General features: G+C 44.5%; 1 protein-coding gene across 1 annotated transcript in view; it reads right to left on the bottom strand.

Moving 5' to 3' along the window:
* Positions 1-20,296, bottom strand: part of IQCA1 (IQ motif containing with AAA domain 1) — a 108,178-nt gene that overhangs the window by 76,218 nt on the left and 11,664 nt on the right. Inside the window, exons 2-6 of the mRNA XM_054277702.1 lie at positions 19,413-19,737; positions 16,376-16,489; positions 13,866-14,048; positions 13,077-13,148; positions 853-1,025 (exon numbers count right to left, since the gene is read on the bottom strand). Of these exons, the coding sequence (XP_054133677.1) occupies positions 853-1,025; positions 13,077-13,148; positions 13,866-14,048; positions 16,376-16,489; positions 19,413-19,737 (867 nt within the window). The remainder of the gene's footprint in view (positions 1-852; positions 1,026-13,076; positions 13,149-13,865; positions 14,049-16,375; positions 16,490-19,412; positions 19,738-20,296) is intronic.

Raw genomic sequence — 20,296 nt, 5'->3', positions numbered from 1 at the left:
CTGTAACATCCCTGAGCAGCTCAAGACACAAAAACAGTTTGCAGAGCAGCTTTATGCAGAGCAAATGAAGCCTTGCTGCCAAATCCTGGAAGTTTTGGTTGCTGCTTCCCAATTTACTTTCACACACTGATCCTCTGGATGGGTAAATCCCATAAAATTATAAAACCAGCCCATACTCCTTAGGACAAGAGTTTCCAGTGTCAGAATTGCCAGTCTCAAAAGTTCTTTGGCTGAAGTAAACTCCCTGAGAGAAGCAGAGGTGTCAGCAGAGGGTTTAAAACTGTGTAAGTACGTGCTTAACTCTACTGAGACGTGAAGTTTCTCTGAGATCAGCAGAGTCAGGTTCCATTTGGGGGAGTGGCTCCAAGGTCAAGCCTCAAGAACAGAAGTGTTTCAGATTCATGGCTAATACCAGCAGCAGGATGGCAGTGCCAGTGACATGATGTGATTTGCTACGGCAAATAATGGTCCTTCCATCTCATGGAAGAGTGACTTCCTTCTCTTAAACCTCAGGGAGAAAAGTCACTGCTCCTGAGGTTTAGAGTGTGCTGCTTGTAATTCCAAAGACTGGGCCCAAGGTAATGTGCAAGGTGAAGGTGTCCCACTTGAATATTCGTGGCTCTGACCCACAGCCAGTGACTGAAGGAGCACCTCTGAGCCCTGCCAGGAGCTGTGGTCTCCCTGGTCAGGAATCCTCCAGCTCAGCATTTGGGCTTTGCGGCTGGTACAGAACTAACTCCTCACCTGGGACTGGCACCACTGCCTTAAAGATGGGTTTTGCAGTTTGTAGGAACTCAAAACCAGACACTTTGGGGCAAATGGACTGGTTCAGGGGTCAGTGTTTCTGCTCACCTGCACTCGAGGAAGCACTGGGTGATCTCCTCCTGGAAGGTTTCCTTGATGTGGGGCCCCTCTGCTGCCCTCAGCTCATGTGTGAAGGAGTAGTCTGCTCTTTCCTGGAACTCACCTTCCAGGACATTTGTTTTCTGCAAGCTGATCATTACCTCCAACTCGGGAGGCAGGCTCTGAAAAGGAGAGGAGAAAATAAAAGGTATGAATGAAAAGAAACTTAATATTTACTGGAATGCCAGGTTGACAGTGAATCTGAGCTTAAGCCTTAATTTATTTGCAGGAAGCCAGGAAAAAAAACCAACCCTGTGCTCATAAAAAGTGCCTGGATGTACACAATGGTCTATTGTTGGTATTTCAGCATTAATTAACAACATTGCAGTGTACAAAAACAACCTTTGCAGCGTGGGATCCTGGATCTCAATGAGACAGGTGAGAAAGCTGCTGTTCTGCAAATGCCAGCTTTATCCATGTCAGAAGGGTGCCAGAGAATTTTTTAATTGAATTTTCAAATGTCTGGACTTCCCATTGGAGCTTTTTAATTAGCCAGTATTGTTTTTAATTTGTGCACTGAAATTTTTATATGCACACTGCTTGGTCAGTGGTTTCCTGGTATTTTGTTGCAGCTGGTCAGACTCCTTTAGGAAATCAACTTCCCTTGAGGAACAACAACAACAAAAAAGGAATAAACACCCCCCCCCCCAAACACTATAACAAAAATCACAGCTCCCCAAGTTTCCCATGATTTGATAACCTTGGAGAGAAGGGCTTCTCAGCCAGTTTCAAGTCTTACAACAATTTCTGCTCTGTGATTGATTTTACACATGTAGTGTGAGGGAGAAAAATGAAAGTCTTTCTGGTATTCAAATACAGAAGCATGAAAAAACCCATCTGTGTGGGTGGGCTGAAACTTTGCATTTTTCAGCTTGCAATCATTGATAAAATTAAGATGTTCCCAGTGTTTTACGACCTATTGCTACCTTGTAAGTGTAGAGCAAAATCTATTTTAAAAATCAACTAGTGAACTGGCTTTGTGGTTTTAGGTTTTCTTAATTCTGGAACAAAATGTTTTTTTCATGTACTTGGGAATTATTAATCATATTGTCTGATGGCATATGGCAAATTTAAGAAGGGAAAAGAGGAGAAAATACGACAATCTGGTTTTGTAGTACAATTTTATTTCTTTTCAAAGTTTGTAACTGACATATGTGGCAGCATATGTGAACAAAAGCTTGGTTTGCATGAAAAAAAAAAACCCGATATAATTTTGCTCTGGTCTTTCAACTTCAGGGCATACTGAAATTGTCCTTAACTGGCACATCTCAAACTGATTCAGTAATGCATTCTTCTTGCTCTGGTGTATTTTCTGGTGTGCTCCTCAGTTCCTGAGGCCTCCCATGAAGACAAAAAGCTCTGTCAAAGCTTTGGCCAGCTCATATTTAAGATCTGTTATTCCCTGGTTTTTTGTGCTTCCACCAGGTTCCAAAAATCACTAATAAGTGCCAAGCAACTTTGGTTTCTGAGCACCCAGAGGGATCCCCCAGTGTCCAAAGCAAGCACACAGGCCCCATTCAGAAAACCAATTTACTGCATCTGGGATGTGTGACTCGCACTGTGCTCCAGGAATGGGTCAAGGCCACCAGGGAGAAAATATTCAGGAGGAAATAAGAACAGCAGTGTGCTTCTGAAAGGTGGCTGCACATGTTCCCTCCTTGAATATGTGACCCCAATGCTGCCTTTTACCCTGAGATGTTGCCTCTGCTCAATTCCCAGTTTTCAGGGAAGTTGAGTGTTTCCAATCTCCCCCCTCACCAGCACCTATTTATGAGTATAACACAGCTACTATTGAGAGTGTTTATTTGTATTTCACCATTGCCTGCCTTGCTGATGATGAACAGAGCCCAGATGTGATGCTGCTCTCTCAGGGGCTCCTTTGGAAACCAGAGGAGGCCCCACAGGGCCTGTTTTCCAGACTGAGATCCAAAACCAACTCCTCTGTTTGTGTCCCTACAGCAATCCTCAGGGGATTCCTGAGACATTCCCAGCAGATGGGCATGAGGATGCCTGCAGCTTTAGGGAGGCTGATGGACAGAGACAGGCTCCTCTCCAGCACAGCCTGCACACTGAAAGGTGCAATGTCACCAGGTGAGCAGGGAAGGGAGGGATCCTGCACCACCTCAACTGCTGGGTGCATGATCCCTCCCTTCTGCCCAGGCTCTGGCACTCACCTGAGCCTGCAGTGAACCAGGTCAGCTCCCTAAAAACTGGAAAATAATCCCTTGTGTCTCTTCCTCTCCTCCCACCTCCTCAAGTTACGCATCTCCCACTGTAACAAGGTGGATCAGCCAGCTGAGGGCCAGTGCCACAGCAAGGGCAGTGGGAGCAGAGCAAGGTGGGGAGAAGCAGCAGCACAGGCAGCAGAGCTCCTCCCTGCCATCCCAGAAGCTTTGCAGCTCCTCTGAGCTGCTCTCCACTGCACCTTGAGGGAGCCTTGCATGACTAGCTTGTCCCACTGTGAATTTATTCAGCAGCCCCAAAGCCAGACAAGGTAAGAGCTGTTTGAAGTGGCAAACAGGAGGTGCCAGTGTGAGATCAGCACTAGGAAATTCTTATCTCAAAAAGAGAATTGCTACAGCCCATATCTGATGTCAAGAAGCTGCTGTGGACACAGCCCAGGTAGCTCTGAACCAGCTGGCTCAGATGCTGACAACAACAAGGCCATGGGAAATGTTCTGGTTGGCAAAACCCAGCTCAGTCCTGGGTAAATATTTGTCCAGTTCCCTGTCTGAGCACCATTCAGTTATCAATACATCTGCTAACAGGAGTTTATCAGCTGTACTCAGCACCAAGGCTGGAGTAACCTGTAGAACAGCTTATGAGAAGCTCCGTTGTATTTTTTTTTAATTTTTTGTTTTCCACAGTCCATTTTACTACAAGAAAAAGAAGAAATGAGAATTACTTCTAGAACAAAATGAGAATTACTTCTAGAACAGAAGCCATTCACCTTCAATACTTCCCTAAAGAAAAAGCATGAAAGAGAACAGAAGTTGATAAGGTTGTACTCTCTCTTTCCCCCAGTCCTCCTGATTTCTTGTTTGGCAGTAACACGCTCCAGCTGTGATGGGAGCAGGACATGAGGAGCACAGCTGGCTGTGAGAAATGAGGCCTGAAGGACTCAGGGCTGGCTGACGAGGAACTTACACAGAGTGCCCTGTCTATGGGGGAAGAGCAGGAGGGGTCAGGAACCCAAGGCTGGCTCCTGTTCAGGGAGAGGAGAACCAGGAGGAAAGCACTGGCTGGCAGTGAGGACATCGTGCCATGGGCACTTGGTTTTTAAACAAAACAGCACAGGTGCATGTACAGCTGGCTTGGCTCTCTGTTCTGTCACTTTGAAATCAATGCAGTCATGTAAACAAAAAATGAATGGACTTGAGGAAAACAAGGATGAGGAGACATCAGAAGAATTTATGTGTACGTGGGCCAAGTGAAATCGGAACTATGTTAAAAATGTAGGAACTGATCCAAGCATGGGGATGCTCAAGGAAGCTAATTGATAAAGGAGGGAGGGAATAAGAAGAGGAACTAGACAAAACTAAGTGTGGAAGGGAATTTAGCAACATAACCTAGACACTGGGGCAGTGGGAGCTGCTGAAGAGATGCAACAAGATGTCCAGAGGGTGGAACTGTCAGTTCTCTACCATTTGTCAGGAATTTCCACAGAAAAGGCTTTTCTTCTGTCGAGTAAATGATGATATAAAATGTTTTAGACTATTAAAACACTTTAAAAAAAAATAAGCTATGAATAGCATAGGTGATACCTTCCCACTTTGAAGAAAGCTGCCCTGGTAAACTTGTTTTATTTTGTCCACAGTGTTCTTGACCTAATCACATAAGCATGTGTCACCCTGAACCTCACCAGCGTCAGGGTTTTGTTTGCCATGGAACCTCTATTAACAACTTTTCATTTGGGGGGGTTGGAATTGGACGGGCTTTAAGGTGCTTCCAACCCAAACCATTCCATGATTTTATGGTTTCAGCATAAAACACATTCCTAACCCTGTCTCAGGAATGAGGAGCCAACTGCACAACCCGTGTGCCTTGTGCTCATCTCCAGGTGCTCCTGGGCCTTCAGAAGGAGACAGAATCTCTCCAAGAGCCCTGCTGGAGGTTCTGTTCTCTTGCCAACCAGCAGAACTCAGAAGGAAACAGGTCTGAAAAAGCTTTGGCCATCTGAAGATGCGAGAGGGAATAGGAAGCGAAATGGCTGGAGAGTGCCAAGAGAGAGGGTGAATTCCAACAGCTCCAGCAGGAATGCTGGGATCCCTGCTGGCCAGCCTGTGACCTGTGCCATGCAGCATCATGGAAGAGCTTTCCATGTTTCCACATGGCTCTTGAGGAGCTCTGAAGTTATCCTGAGTGTGCTTCCACAGCCCTCTAATGTGCATGGAAGGAAGACAAAAGCCAATTTATCTCTAACATCCCTTCTCTCCACGCCTCTAATGTTCCTGCTTCTGAATCAAAGGGAGGCATTCTCCAGGAAGATGCTAATAAATAGCTTTTCCTTGGGGGAAGAAGCATTTTCCCATCTTTAAGAAATTTCTCTGGCCATGTGAAATTCAAATTTGTTAACTTGCCCTACAAACAGCAACTAATTTAGAAACAAATTACAAATATTAGATGGAGACAGTGAACTTGATAATGCAATGCTGCCACATCAGTTGTAGAATAATGCATCTTAATGAAGGCTTCCCATGTGAATAAACCATTATATTTACAAGCTTTTCACAGTTAATGACCCAGAACTGGATAACGAAACTCACATTTTTAGTGTGGTCCTCTGTCAGCAAAAGTATACATATTAATAATTGATGTTGCTGTAAAAATAGGACATATTATGAAGATTCCTGAGTTTGTGGGAAAATAGGACTACATGGTCCATTAACTTAAAAGGCTTATCTAATGTTTGATGGGCTTTGTCTTTAAAATCCTTGTTTAAATTAATAAGGCAAAATGGACATTTGTCTAAAAGAGAATTTTATTCCAACTCATCAGTCACGAGTGTGCTGCTAAGATTCTTCTGTTCTGTTCTTTACTTGTTCCCCAAAAGAATTTAGGTTTTAGGGAAGGGGATGATGCACCAGCAGAAGAGAGAGGATATTTCCTACAGCTCCCAGGTGAGTCAGTGGGATGAAGGACCATGTGGGTGATGAGGGGACTGGACAACCTCCCATCTGGAGACAGGGTGAGGGAGCTGGGCATGTTCAGCATGGAGAAGGTTGTGTGGAGACCTCAGGGCCCCTTCCAGTATCTGAAGGGCTTACAAGGAAGCTGGAGAGAGCCTGGAATGACAGGACTAGGGGGAGTAGGTTCCAACTGACAGAGAGTGGGTTTAGATGGGATATTGGGAAGGAATTCCTCCCTGTGAGGGTGGGCAGTCCCAGGCACAGGGTGCCCAGAGCAGCTGTGGCTGCCCCTGGCAGTGCCCAAGGCCAGGCTGGATGGGGCTGGGAGCACCCTGGGACAGTGGGGACAGTGGAAGGTGTCCCTGCCATGGCAGAGGTGGCACTGGATGGGCTTTAGGGCCCATCTCAACCAAAGCAATGCGTGGTTCCACAGAACTGGGCCTGTTTTCCCTGCCCACCTCGGGCCTTTGCTTGCTGGGATCCCTTTCCTGGCTGGAAAGCCCTGCCTTGGTGCTGAGCCAGCTCCCCAGCAGAGCCTGTACTGCTCATTGTGAAACACCCAGAGGTGTGCAGGCTGCCTGAGCACCCTGGGGCTGCTCTTCCTCACAGAGGAGGAGGAGGAGGAGGCCCTGCTGTGGAACTAACTGCTCCTCAATTGTTCCATCAGGAGGGCAAGAGGCTCGGTGGCAGTGAAATAAATACATTTCATTTCCCTCCATGTTGGGAAGGCCAACGTCCCTATTATGCCTGAGAGGTAGATTTACTGCAGCTTTTATTGCTGGGTACTTAATTTAGGACAGCTTCTTGTCGTAGGCCTGGAACAGCAGAGCTGAAGCACATGCTCTGTGGTTTTATGGGGCTCCAGGAAATGTTCTGCCACAGCCAGCATCACCCCCAACAGTAAGATTTCAAAAGATGGACCAGTTGTGCAATATTTTTTTCAGTACATTTACAGTTTGCTTCTCTGGGGGAGAAGCTTAATTTCCATATATTTTTAAAGTAAGTAGTTGTAATAGTCACTTATTTTAACCAGCAGTGAAAGTGAAATTCTTTTTTTTATACATTTGGATTACACAGGCATGAAGACTAAAACAATTTACTGTCAGAGAAGCTGGGGTCTTGTTCTTTACTTACACTCTTATTCTTCAGGTGGAAGGTGTCCCTACCCATGGCAAGGGGTGGAATGAGATCATCTTTAAGGTCTCTTCCAACCCAAATCATTCTGTGATTCCATGATACGATTCTGCTGAATTTTGAACTGTGATCCAAACTGCATTTAAAAGTTTGCTGCAGGATTGAGCTATGTCCTTGCTTTATTTCCTCAATATAATTTGTCTGTCTGAGGGAAGAATAGATTTTTAAAGAGGTCTCTTATCTTGTAAATCATAAAATCACATAATGGTTTGGGTTGGAAGCACCTTAAAGCCCATCCAGTTCCAACCCCCCAAATGAAAATTGTATTAATAGAGGTTCCACAGTACACAAATGGTGATAGCCACATCAATTATATGGCTGAATTCCTAAATTAGGCACAAAAAAAAGAAACAAGTAAGCAAAATATATTGCATTCATTAAAGCTTCCCTACTCTCTGACTCACTCCAATGGCTTTGCCAATTAAAGTAATTGTCATATGCATTCAAACAAAGCATTTGTAGTAGGAGGCCTTGCTAAAAAAATACTGAAAATGGCTGGTTTAGAGATTCATATCATACATATTTAGAAATATATTTACATGTAACACCTTTTAGGAAGACAAAGAAAATTTGAAGGTTTACATGCAGGGCCAGATGAGTTTACATAATTTGGGTTTTGTTTACTTCTGATATGATACCTGGGCATGCTGTTAAACTTGACTAAACATGGCAAGCATGTTTTGGGCTCTGAAAGGCAGTGATTTCATTGTTAGTGTGACTGCAGCCAATGAAAGCCAAATTATTCAGCATTCTTTCTTCCCAGAGTCTTTCTGTTTCAAAAATAAGCAGGCTTAAAATTTCTATTGAAAACAGGACAGATTAGTTATCACTGCTGAGATGTGAAATAACAGAGGACTTTGTGCTGACACCCAAGCAAGCAAAACTCATTTTAATCTTAAACTTGGCAAAACCAGGCCTGATCTGCACCACTGCTGTAGCTGCCCACTCTCAAGAGCTGATGAAATATTTTAAATTTCACTTGATGGAGTTTGTACTTTGTTAAATCCTGTGTAATATTTATTTAGCCATAGTCTATAATGTTTACACAGAAAGCTATTCTGGGAAATGCTGATTTTATTTTTCCTTTCTGACTGGATGAAATGAATTATATTTATCAGGAATTCAGAGAAGGAGGAATGTTTGGCAGCCTGTTTTCTCAGATATAAATAAAGCGTTAACCAAGACAACATGCCTAAATTTGGGTATGTTTAAAAGAGGTACGAAGGAGAGAAAAGCTTTTTATTTAACACCACACAGATCCTTTCATGTGAAAAGGATCATGGAATGGTTTGGGTTCAAAGGGATCTTAAAGCTCATCTTGTTTCGTTCCCTGCCAGGGCAGGGACACTTTCCACTAGCCCAGGGTGCTCCAAGCCCCATCCAGGCAGGCCTTGGATATGGAGGAAGGAAGGATGTTGGAAATACCATGTCAGAGAATCACAGAGCAGCAGGTGTTGCATCTCCAACTCTTTGGGAAGGGCTGGAATTTCAGGATAGATCTCTGTAAATGTCAATTCACAGCTGTGAGACCCTAAACTGGGGTTGGGCTTGTCCTGCAATGTGTTGGAAGTCTGATATCCAGGGAGATGTGTTTCCATGAGCACCTTTAGGAGAAGCTGGATCTGGTGTGGTGAGGAAAACCTGATGCTCCAGTGGGAACCACCGCGGCTCCACACGGCTCATGCATCCTGCTGAACTGCATCCATTTGAGAAAAAAGACAGAAGGAACCATGAGGCTTTGTGCCACTAAAAGGAGAATTCCTTAAGCTATGGAATGTTTACTTTTCTGAAGGGATGGGTTTCTGGATGTGCTGCTGGGATTGCAGTTCTCCTGGTGAAAATGGAAGGAGGGGCTGCTCTGAGTCAGCCCAGCCCAGGGAGAAGAGGCTTGGGGGCAAATGTATCAGAGCACTGCAGGTGGAGAGAGGGACTTGTCTTTCTGTATTCTGTTTTCCTGGACTCCTCTAATTCCTGCTCAGCAGGTTTAGGGAAGGTAGTGTGAGTTACTCTGGGTGTGCACAAACAACAAAATTCTCAGGAGGTCCAATAACAACTTTTACTTGCCAACGTTGGAACAGCCTGACAAAATAAGGCACGTGGCAAACTTTAACTCCTCCAGACACAACAGAGGATTTACCAAAGCATTGACTGGAATTTTTTGGCCTGACTTCCAGAACATTTTGAGAAGAACAAGGTAGAACTGGACACAGCATAGGCTTGTTCTCTTGTTCTCTGTCATCAAGCAAAAGATGAAATAGAATCAAATTCCAGAAAAGATACATACATTTTTTTGTGAAGCAAGTGGAGAGTAAAGAAAATAACAGCCTGACCAGTGCCCAGCCCAGGGCAGGTACACAAAAGTGCCCTTGGCCACCTGGGCACTTGCTGGCTTCATGTTCTTCCCATTTAATGGTTTTAAACCAACTGTTCCTCCAGTCCCCAACATCCTCCTACCCTCCCATAAATCAGTCTGAAGGCAAACTGTTTATCCTAATGTTTTAGGTTGAACCCAGCCTTTCCTCTTTCCAGTAGCCTGTGCTGTGAGATTAAAAGTATAACTTCCTGCAGGAGAGTGCTGAGGGGGATCCAGGAGCAGTCTGCACTAGCCTGAAGACACAGCAGTTGCCAAAAGCCAGGTCACACAGCTCTGCAGCAAAATTCAACAATCATAACCTCTGAAGGGGGGTTTAGTGACAGGGAATCTATAAATGCCAGAAGAACAGGGCAGTTTAAAAAGCTGGTGTGTTAAATTGAGCTGGGAGGGCAAAGCAGAGCAAGGAAAGGCAGGTTTGCCCAGACAGCACGTCTGTGTTTTCAGACAGCTCAATGTGTTTTCTTGCCACATCAGTGTGGTTTAAACACAAGCCTGTGCCTGGAGCAGTGGTTCTGGTGGTCGTGCTGGAGCTGGCAGTAAACAGCCCTGTGGCAGGAATGTGAGGAAGATCAGGAAGCAGCTCAGGATACAGTTATCAAGATATATGTGCTCTTAGGAGGCTTGCTTCTCTTCACAAATTAAACTGGGACTGCAAAGTGTGATTTATCGGGGCTTTGGAGAACGGGTGCTGAGGGGATCATGCTGTTTCTGCAATTAGGCTTTAATAAATAATAATAATAATGAGGCTTTATTTTTGAGCCAAGAAAAATCTCTCTACCATAGGCTTGTTCTCTGTCATCAAGCAAAAGATGAAACAGAATCGAATTCCAGAAAAGACACATAAATTTTTTGTGAACCAAGTAGAGAGTAAAGAAAATAACACTGAATTAAGCAGAAGACTGGACAATCCTTGGGTTTGACACTTATTTTCCTATTTTTTAGGCCAACACAACTGAATTTTCCCAGAAATCTTTTACACAGAACTTCAGATGGATCAGCTCTTTGTGCAAAGCAGTCTTTGTCTGAAAGTAACACAGACATTTTTTAAAAAAACCCCTAATTATAAGAGAATTTATATTTATTGCAACAAAAGTCGAGTCTCCTTTGGGATGGACTTGGAGTAATGGATGATTGGGTCTTCTAATTTATCTAAGTCGTGCAGCATTAGAAAAGCAAATTCAACATATTTACACATGAAGATCTGTGGTCATTTTTTAGAGGGCTGACGTGATCATACATCAAAGGGACCTGACCTTTGGAGCTCCCTGCCTATCTATCAGTGGGAACCAATATCTGTTTCCTTTGGAGACCAGGGAAGGGAATGCAGCATGGAAAGGGAAAGGGAATATAAAAACCCTGGAAAGAAGAACAGGATTTTTAAAATTTTATTTAGAGTTATCATTTTTTCCTCTCAACATGCTTTGATTATAAACTTGATAAAGAGCAATGAGTCAGAGTGCAGAGGAGCAAACATCAATTCTCTTGCTTTTTAAAGGAGGTCAGGAACTGAATGCACTCGATGTGTTTGGTTTTAATTCCCCTCATCCCTCTGATGATATAGATTATATTATTCTCCCCATAAACCAGGCTGTTCACATCCTAGTTTCCAGTTCCTCCCACACTGGCCACCATGAAATGAGGGCTTGGCTGTGAACCCTCCGATAACTGATGCCAGATTTACATTTCCTTCCTAAGGACTCGACAGAAACATCGTGGGATTTGACAGGAAACAATCCCTTGTTCTGCAAAAGGTGCCCTTTCCAACTCATTTTCAGTACATCCCAAGTATTTAGGTCTGCACTGGTTAAAATCTTTGAGAATTTTGTCTTAAACAGAGGCAGAATTGGCACCCAAGGTTCTGTTTAGCTGTTGGAGACCAGCAGATACTAAAGGAGTAATCCCTAAGGTGTTACCCATATTTAACATGGCAAAGTTAGGTAAATGTACATTTTCCTCCCTAAAGGTAAGGTATTAATGGTACTTTTAATTGATGTGAGAGGCATTCTCTAGGCACAGTTTTCAGAACCCTCTAAAGCAGCTAAGGGCAACTCCATTGCTGGGCAAGAAAATCCCCCAAACTGCTTGGGAAAAGCAGAAAGCATGTTTTAAATCAAAATGAAATTTTTAGTTTATAAATTAATCACTTAAGAACTGTAGACCATGGAAGCACAAATAAACTTAACAAATGCAGAGCAGTGCTGGATGTTTCTGTGATGTGCTGCTGCTTTACTAGAACTTAACTTGGTACAAAGGGCTACTAGAGCTTGGTACAACGGCTGTGCTATGTGAAAAATGGATTTGTAGAAAATGTTTAAAATTTGATAGCAGAAGGATACACTTATCATGTATTAGAATTAAGAAATAATTAGCTTCTAATAATAATAACATAAATTATAACATCTGTATTATCTCATCCTTCACATAAAAATAAAAATAAAATAAATGTTTTTAAACACCTCTCAGTTACCTCATCTCTAAACCAAAAAAACCCCTTAATCCAACAGTGCTACTGCAGCTGGGCTTGGGTAAGGCTTGACACCTGTTAGTGCCTCCAAAAACTTGGAGGGGGGCAAAAAAAGGTCAACAGTAAAGAATTTATCTTATTTTTGGGGTGTTTGTTGCAAGGAAGGGGGTGGGAGGAACAGATTCCTTGTGGAAAGGATGCTCTGATTTTTCTCCTTCACCCCTGTGCATTTTAACTGACCATGGGCAGCTGTTCACTTCCCTGTGCCTCTGCAGTGTGATGTGAGGCAGATTTTGATTATTTTTATATGGACTTAGAGAAATATTGATGGATTAACATGCCAGTTCTTAGGTTTCTCTTCCCTGCTCTTGACACACACAGGCAGTGGCTTGCAAAGGGGTAGGACAAGAGGATTTTGCTCCTTTAGTTTAATTGGATATTAGCAAAAATTAATTATTTTAGCCCACTCTAAGGGCTGTCAAGGATTGCAACAGGCTGCCCAGTTAAGTGGCAGAGTCACCATCCCTGGAAATGTTAAAAAATGTGTGGATGTGGCACTTGGGGACATGGTTAGGGGTGGGCTTGGCAGTGCTGGGTTAATGCTTGGACTTGATGATTTTAGAGGGCTTTTCCAACCTTCATGAATTCTACTCCAGACATAAGGCAGCTCACCACTCTTGAAATCAGGACTGAAAAGCTGATTAACAAAATTTCCTTGCTGATCATGCCTAGGTCAAATTCCCTGGAACCCAGGGCAAATTCTCCACAGGCAGCTTCCACATCTGCCACACACATTGGAGAATGTATGGACAGCACAAACCCATTCAGCAGAAGACAAATTGTGCTACTCCTGTGCCATTTATCATTTCAGCTGGGCTCTGGATTCCTCGGAGACTCCTTTTAAAATAGGAGGAATCATAGAAATTAATTTCTCCTCTTGGGCTGAATGATAAAAGCCTGAAGAACAAACAGAGTGTGGCATTTTGTGCTCTGGAGGCACAGCCCCACTTACCATGCCCAGAAATATCATCTCCTCCTCTCTCAGCCTCTCTGTTTCCTTGCGCTGCCTGTGCCCACGCCAGACCTGCGTTGTAAACAAAACTCTGATGAGACAAATGGGCCTTGGTACAGCTTCCTTTTCTGGGGCAGACACAGGAAAAAACAAATAGAGGAAGGAAAGGCACAATACACCATTGAAACTATTGCTTTTTAACAGGTTGCCATCTGCTATTCTTTTTTCTTTTTTTAACAAATTTTGAGGTTTGTTATCCCCTCATGATGCTCTGGGTGGCTTCTAAAAACTGGCACTGCTTCATGAAGTTCAGACATAAGATTTAGGCTGAGCTCCTGCTCTCATCAGGCTGAATTGTCTGAATTATTCATGTGCAAGAACTCTTTGTGGAATTTAGCACTGACCTCCCTCTGTCCTTTATTCCAGATATGGGATGAACTCTTCCCCTGGAGATCACAGAAAAAGGCATGGATTCAGAGATGCACTGAATTCCAAGGGGAGGCCAGAAAGAGCAACTGAGGTCATAAAAATCAGAATGGAAAAACAACGTGTAAGTTACAAAGTCATCCTGCATTGCCAGTGCAGGACTGGTTCCATTGATCTTACATCTGGGGGTCCTGTCTCATTTTTTTAATTTTAAATGATATATTTCACCTTGCTGGACACCCTAAAAAGGATCATTTCAGAAAACTCTCCATTGTGTGAGCTGTGTTTCTGCCTACAGCTGCTCTCCTGACCAAAACATTGTCATGTGGCTTTGCTAGAATTGCTGCTACACAAGAAACTCACCTTTTGAATGCAAGTGGCAGCTTCATCTGGACTTTTAGTCTGTTGCTCCTGTGTTCTACTTTGCCTTTTCTCTTCAAGGTAAATTCTCCTCATGAAGGCGGCTCGAGCGCGGCCCTGGCGAGCCCGTTCTGCCACCTGGATCACTCGAATGGCCTCCTCGAGTGTCATGGCCGTGACAACTTCCTTCAACAGCACAGCCAAAAAAGGGGAATCAGCAAAGCAAAGTTATGTTTTGTAAATTGCCTGCCTCAGTTAGATGGTATCTTAGCAAACAAAGAGCAGAGACTGCTGTTGACGTGTGAGGTGGAAAACCTGCTCTGCTGGGAAGCCACAGTGGCTCATGCAGCCCTGCTGAACTTGATCCATTTGAGCAGAAAGACACAACCATGGGGCTTTGTCCCTCTAAAAGGAGAGTTTCTTAGGCTGTGGAATGTTTTCCTTTGCTTTTCTGAGGGGAGGGTTTCTGGAGGTGCTGCTGGGATGACAGTTCTTTAGCTTAAAATGGAAGGAGGGGCTGCTCTGAGTCAGAGGGGAAAAATGGATCAGAACAGAAGGGACTCCCCCTTCTCACTCCTGAGACCCCTCATGCTCCCCATGGAAAAGCTGAATTAGTGTTTCTTGATGATCATCTCCCAGCTGGAGGCAGCTCATATTTAATTATTATATTTATATTGTGTAGCACTTACTTTCAGCAGGGCTTTCTAGGACACAATTACACAGACTAGATTTCCTGAACAGAATCCCATAAACCATGTGCAGAGCAGATTCCTAAGATGAACTCTGCTGGTTTTGATTTATGTTGGACTGCTCCTAACAGCAGTGCCACGGACATGGAGAGCTCCAGTTGGTTACACAGCAGCCAGGATTTCCTGAGAGGATGAGGTGCAGAGGTGCTGACAGCCCTGCAGCAATCCCAGTGGTGAGTGAGCTGGAAGTGCAGCACAGGACACTGGGTTTTTGCACCGGGTGAGGTGATTTTATTGCTGTTTATTGAATCCCCTGGCTCCCTGCAGCAGCCTGGACCCTGCCAGAGCCTGGTGCTCTGCCTGAGCTGGCTGCTCACTAGACAACCTCATCCCTAATGGATGCCACGCTGGAAAGGGGCAAGAGCAGAACTCTGGGAAGCAAAAAGGCTCCAGGATAAACTGCGCTGAAACAGGATCTCCCCAGAGCAACAGCAGGAGAGCAGAGAACTCAATCAGGGGAGCTCTGCAGCTGCCCAGCAAAGCCTCTCCCCAGCAGGGAAGCCTGTGCTCTGTCTCTGCAGCCTGCCTGGGGCAGCTTCCATCCCTGGGGACTTTCCCTCTGTTATTTGGTGGGATCAACAGGCACAATCACTGCTGGGGAAATCAGGGCAGCAGTGTGACTAAGTGGGCCATCAGCACTGTCTCTTATGGCTACAACACCCATGAATCCAAGTTATCCAGGAATGTAGGCACAGTTGTTTACTTCAGGGGTCAACATGCCACTCCCAAAAGGTCAAAAGTATATCAAACTCAGAGCAGCCTTCACTGCAGTGCTTATGTATTTGTCTGTAATGACTTTTGCTCTGCCAAAACTCAGTTTTCTGCTCCTCCCAGCAGCTGCAGCTCTGTAGCTGCACGGGGGAAACCGCACTCATTGTTCAGAGGTTACAAACAAGTGAATGCCAGCAGTTGTGCTGACCTGAACTCTGAGTTCTGCCTGCTCCAGTGAGGAATCCTGGGCCAGGACAGCTTGATTTCAGTAGTGATACTTCAGGTTTTAGCTTTTATATTTTTCAGATTCTGTGCTGCTTTAGTGGGTACACTGCTTTAATCTGAGTTTCATATTAGGGCATGGTGAGCTCTCCTCACAGAGTAGGGAGACAAAACAATTCCTGCTCCAGCTGGGGACCAAGGACAAATGATCCAAATCTCAGGCCCAAGAGCACAAACAACATGGACTGAAGACAGAAAAACAAGAAGGATGGGATTCATAACCTAAAGCTGGAATTGGACAATTAACTCCAATATGCAAATGGAGCAGAACTTAGAAAATTTAGAGACCCTGTGAGCAGTTGTCCATTTTTGTGACCATTTTGGGTTCATCTGGGGTGTAGCCCTGGCTGGGCTCTTGTGCTGCCCAAGGTGGATCCACTGAGGCCTCCTACTAAATCCCTACTTTATTCTTTAGCTCTGTCTAGTCTTTGTTCTATGTCAGCCTTCACAAGGCATCAGTAGGACTAATTACAAGATGAGGGTTAGTTAGACAAACAAAGCACTGACTTGGCCAAAGTGCTGCTCTTTCTGACACTCTCACACACAGAAAGCAGAGTAGAATCATTCCAGTCTTACCCAGCCTTGAGATGTGACTGGATGTTGTTTGACAGGGAAATCTAAGGTTTCTTGCTGCTTGTGCCTTATCTGTAAACACACTTTTACTTCCTCACTGCTGTAAAAGCACTTCTCACTTCAGTGTCTCGTGCTCAGACACATGTGGCTGTGAACTAAACAAACCAAGCACAATATGTAGGTATGGGGTACATTTACCTGTTCTATCAAACCAGCATTCAGCAAAATCTCATGCAGGTATTTCTCCCTGTACTGCAGGATTCCCAGGTTTTCTTGAATGAAATACTTTGGGATGGGTATTTCTATGTCTTCCTGGAGGAAGAAAGTCACAAGATGCTTTTTAGGACTGTATTTAAATCACATTACTGATTAATTGAACACCTCTACAAAGCAAAAAAATAAGGACAGAGGTTGTTGAGTATTTTTTTGAGTAATGGGGAATTTGACCTTTGTAACAGCTGCTGTTATTTTCCAATTACTTTAGACCTAATTCAACAAAAACAAATAAATCAACCCAGTTTGTGAACCATGTGAGCCCAGAAATCTTTCTTCTTATAATGGCTCAATTATATTATCAAATTGCTAAAATATTTGGCAGGGCTGCTAGAAATTTAAACATGATTTCCACTGAGCTGAATACCTATGGTTGTGTGATCATCCCACTTCTTGTTTTAATCAACATAGAAAAATAGATCTGCTCTCTTGCAATTTTTTTTTACCATTATAAGGAACCAAAGCATAATTCTGGAGTTTTTTATAGATATTTTGAGCTGTAGACAGACTGTCTGCCTGTGACTGTGGTATCTCAGGCACTTCTTAAAAAAATTCTGTAATTAGGAAGATGTAACTGATTTGCATTTCTCCCAATTTCATTCCTCACTCCCTCAGCTGCACACTGAGGGACATCCCTACCACGACACCACAAGAAAGCTTCCAAGTCGGGCTGTGCTGATCCCTGATGATTTTATCAGTGCAGAGGGCTGCTCTGATAAAGTTTCTAAATATTTGTCTTGCTAAGCTCCCTGTTTGCACCTTCCAACAACCCTTGGCAGCTGATGGAAATGATCATATGCTGTACTCTGAGTGCAAATCACTCTGGGTGGATTAAAATCTGGAGGTTTAAGAAATCAAGGGTTTGCCTGGACATCCTCCTGGAGGATGAGAGGATTTTTAGGCTGCCAGGGAACAGAATCAGTGTAGGAGTATCTCTGATGTCTCACCTGGCCTCTAATTCCAAGTGATTCTGGATTGTGACTTTTACTGACTGGAAAAAGGAGATCAAAGCCCCAGTGCCAGGGCTGGAAGGGGTGGGGAGTCTGCTTCTCTTCATAATCTCTTTCTGGGGCCCAGCACTGAAAAGTCAGGCTTGGGATGTTTAACCTCAAGTCAAATGTGTGGCTTTTTAGCCACTCCCAGCTCCACATGGGATTTATGGATCCAAATACCTTCACAATTACCCCAGGAAATGGAGAGACTGGATGCTGGAAGGCAACTGCACAAAAACACAATTTACAGAACTGGGGAAATAGGAAAGCTTGGCCTTGCAGTGACACAGTACAAAACAGGCAATATCATCACAGAGAATATAAAATATTGTGTCCTCTGCCTTCACTCCTGCAGGATTTTAGCACTGATAATAAAGGGAAAGGAATGACAGGAGATATCCTTTCTGGGCAGATCCTTTGAGAAACAGGAGTTATTTGTCCAGTAATTTTGTTATGTTACCAAGAATGTTTAAATATTTTATTCAAAAGAACACCCCATAAATCTATATTCTTATCTAGCATGGAAAATTTTTTCTTTGAAAAAAACTGAAATCTCCTCAGTGATTGATTTCTTTTGTGGTAGGTAGGTATGTTATGCCCTCTTAAAATTAAGGTGTGGTGCAGGAATTTGAATTTATGCTTGTTTTTGAGGAGATGTCAGGCATGACTCCTCAGACTTGCCAACTTCTTGCTGCAGATGGATTTACTGCTGAGTCATGAAAACAGCAGAGCTAAGGATTTCAAAATATGATTTGAAGGATTGTTTTCCCTGGAGATGTGTTTAAAATAGTGCTTAATGCTGAAGGGAAAGGGCTGGTGGAAATTCCTGGCAAATCCTCTCCTAAATTTGCAGATGTGCAAACAGAAACACGATGCAGATCTCAGAGTGATGCTATAATGATACTGGGCAATTTATCTCGGAGCTGCCATCCTACGAAAAGCAGGAATTTCAAAGCACAAAAAGCAGGAATTTCAGCTGGTTTTAGCGAAGCAGCGGTACCTGAATGTGACAATAGATGGAGCTGTCTGCGAGAGAAGTAACCCTCTTTGCCAGCTCATTTTTCCGGCGGCTTTTAAAGCACAGCTTCCACGCTTGGCCTCATTGTCATATTCACGGTGCTGATTTCACCGTGCCACGAAGGGCAGGCTGCAGCGGACTCCACTTTACTTATCAGTGGCCCATTTTCTATCTCACCCCACATGAACATCTGGCAGAGTCAAGCTCCTGACACTTAACAGCAAAGCTGTGAAGTTATTACTGACAGGGAGGAGGGTTAGATGGGATATTGGGAAGGAATTCCTCCCTGTGAGAGTGGGCAGACCCTGGCACAGGGTGCCCACAGAAGCTGTGGCTGCCCCTGGATCTCTGGAAGTGTCCAAGGTTGGATGGGGCTTGGAGCAGCCTGGGACAGTGGAAGGTGTCCCTGCCCATGGCAGGGGGTGGCACTGGATGGGCTTTGAGGTCCTTTCCACCCCAAACCATTCTGGGATTCTATGAACACAAATGTAATATGGAATCATGGAATGGGTCAAATTGAAAGGGACCACAAAGGTCATCTGGTTCCACCCTCCTGCTGCCAGGCAAAGACTCCCCTCCCTTCTGAGAAAGGTGGGTGCCAACTGATACCAGCACTCCTGACACTGCACAAGCCATTGCACTGTCAAAACCCTCAAAGTTATGGTGCTGACACCAGCTGGGGAGCCATCTGCTTCTTTCCATATCTCTGCTTTCAACTGCAAGTGTCAGGAGCGTGCCCCAGAACCCCTTACTAAATGTTACAGAACCCTGAAATCATTTGTGATCACCCTCAGACTGTGTGTCACCCTTTCCCTGCCCTGTGCATGGAAGATCAGGTGCATGGGGTGTGAAAAACTTGGAAGTTTGCTGGTGACCCCAGAGAGGCAGCAGGCAGGGTTACAACTACAAGGCCTACAGACAGAATCCATGTTTCCCATGGAGGCAGCCCTACCGGCACTCGCTGCAGCTCCTTGAGGACAGCAGCCATGGAGTGGCACTCGCACTTCTCCAGGGCCACCATCTCCCCCTTGATCTCCAGGATGCGGCCCATGACGCCGTCCAGCGCCTGCCGCACGGCCGCGCGCTTCTGCTGGTGGATCAGGGGGGCGTGGGCCTCGTCCAGCTTCCGCAGGATGGCCAGGTACTGCACGTAGGCCGTGGCCAGCATCTTCATCACCTCCTCAGGGTCCTCCTGGGGCTCCTGGAACTCCTCTCTCTCTCTCTCCAGCATGGCGTCCAGCTCTTTCTGGGTGTCTGCCCATATCTGGCAGCAAGTGCTGGTTGGGAAGAGGAGAATTTCGTGTCAGCCTGATATGAAAGCAGGAGTGAGTGCACAGAGCCAGGGCTCTGAGGGTGTGGATTTCTCACAGAGCAAGCCTGGAAGTGTCAGCCATTACATTCATAAGGAGGTTTTTTGTGGTGGTGTTCACAGGGGCCCCCTGTTTCTCATCTCAGGAAGAGATGAGAATCTTGACTCCATGTTTCAGAAGGCTGATATATTATTTTATGATATATATTATATTAAAACTGTACTAAAAGAATAGAAGAAAGGATTTCATCAGAAGGCTAGAAAAGAAAGGAATGGAATGGTAATAAAATCTCGTGACTGACCAGAGTCCCAACACAGCTGGACCTGTGATTGGTCATCAAGTAGAAACAACTCACATGGACCAATCACAGATCCACCTGTTGCATTCCACAGCAGCAGATAATTGTTGTTTTTCTTTTCCTCTGAGGCTTCTCAGCTTCTCAGGAGAAAAAATCCTAGCAAAGGATTTTTCAGAAAATATGCCTGTGACAGTTTTTAACTACAAAGCATTTTGAAAACCATTAGCA

Source organism: Melozone crissalis, unplaced genomic scaffold (assembly GCF_028551555.1).
Source record: "Melozone crissalis strain CALT ecotype California unplaced genomic scaffold, PUWL_Pcris_2 ptg000023l_1, whole genome shotgun sequence".
Taxonomy (NCBI): domain Eukaryota; kingdom Metazoa; phylum Chordata; class Aves; order Passeriformes; family Passerellidae; genus Melozone; species Melozone crissalis.
The sequence above is the reverse complement of the archived record's forward strand: the minus strand, read 5'-3'. Positions and strand labels throughout refer to the sequence as shown.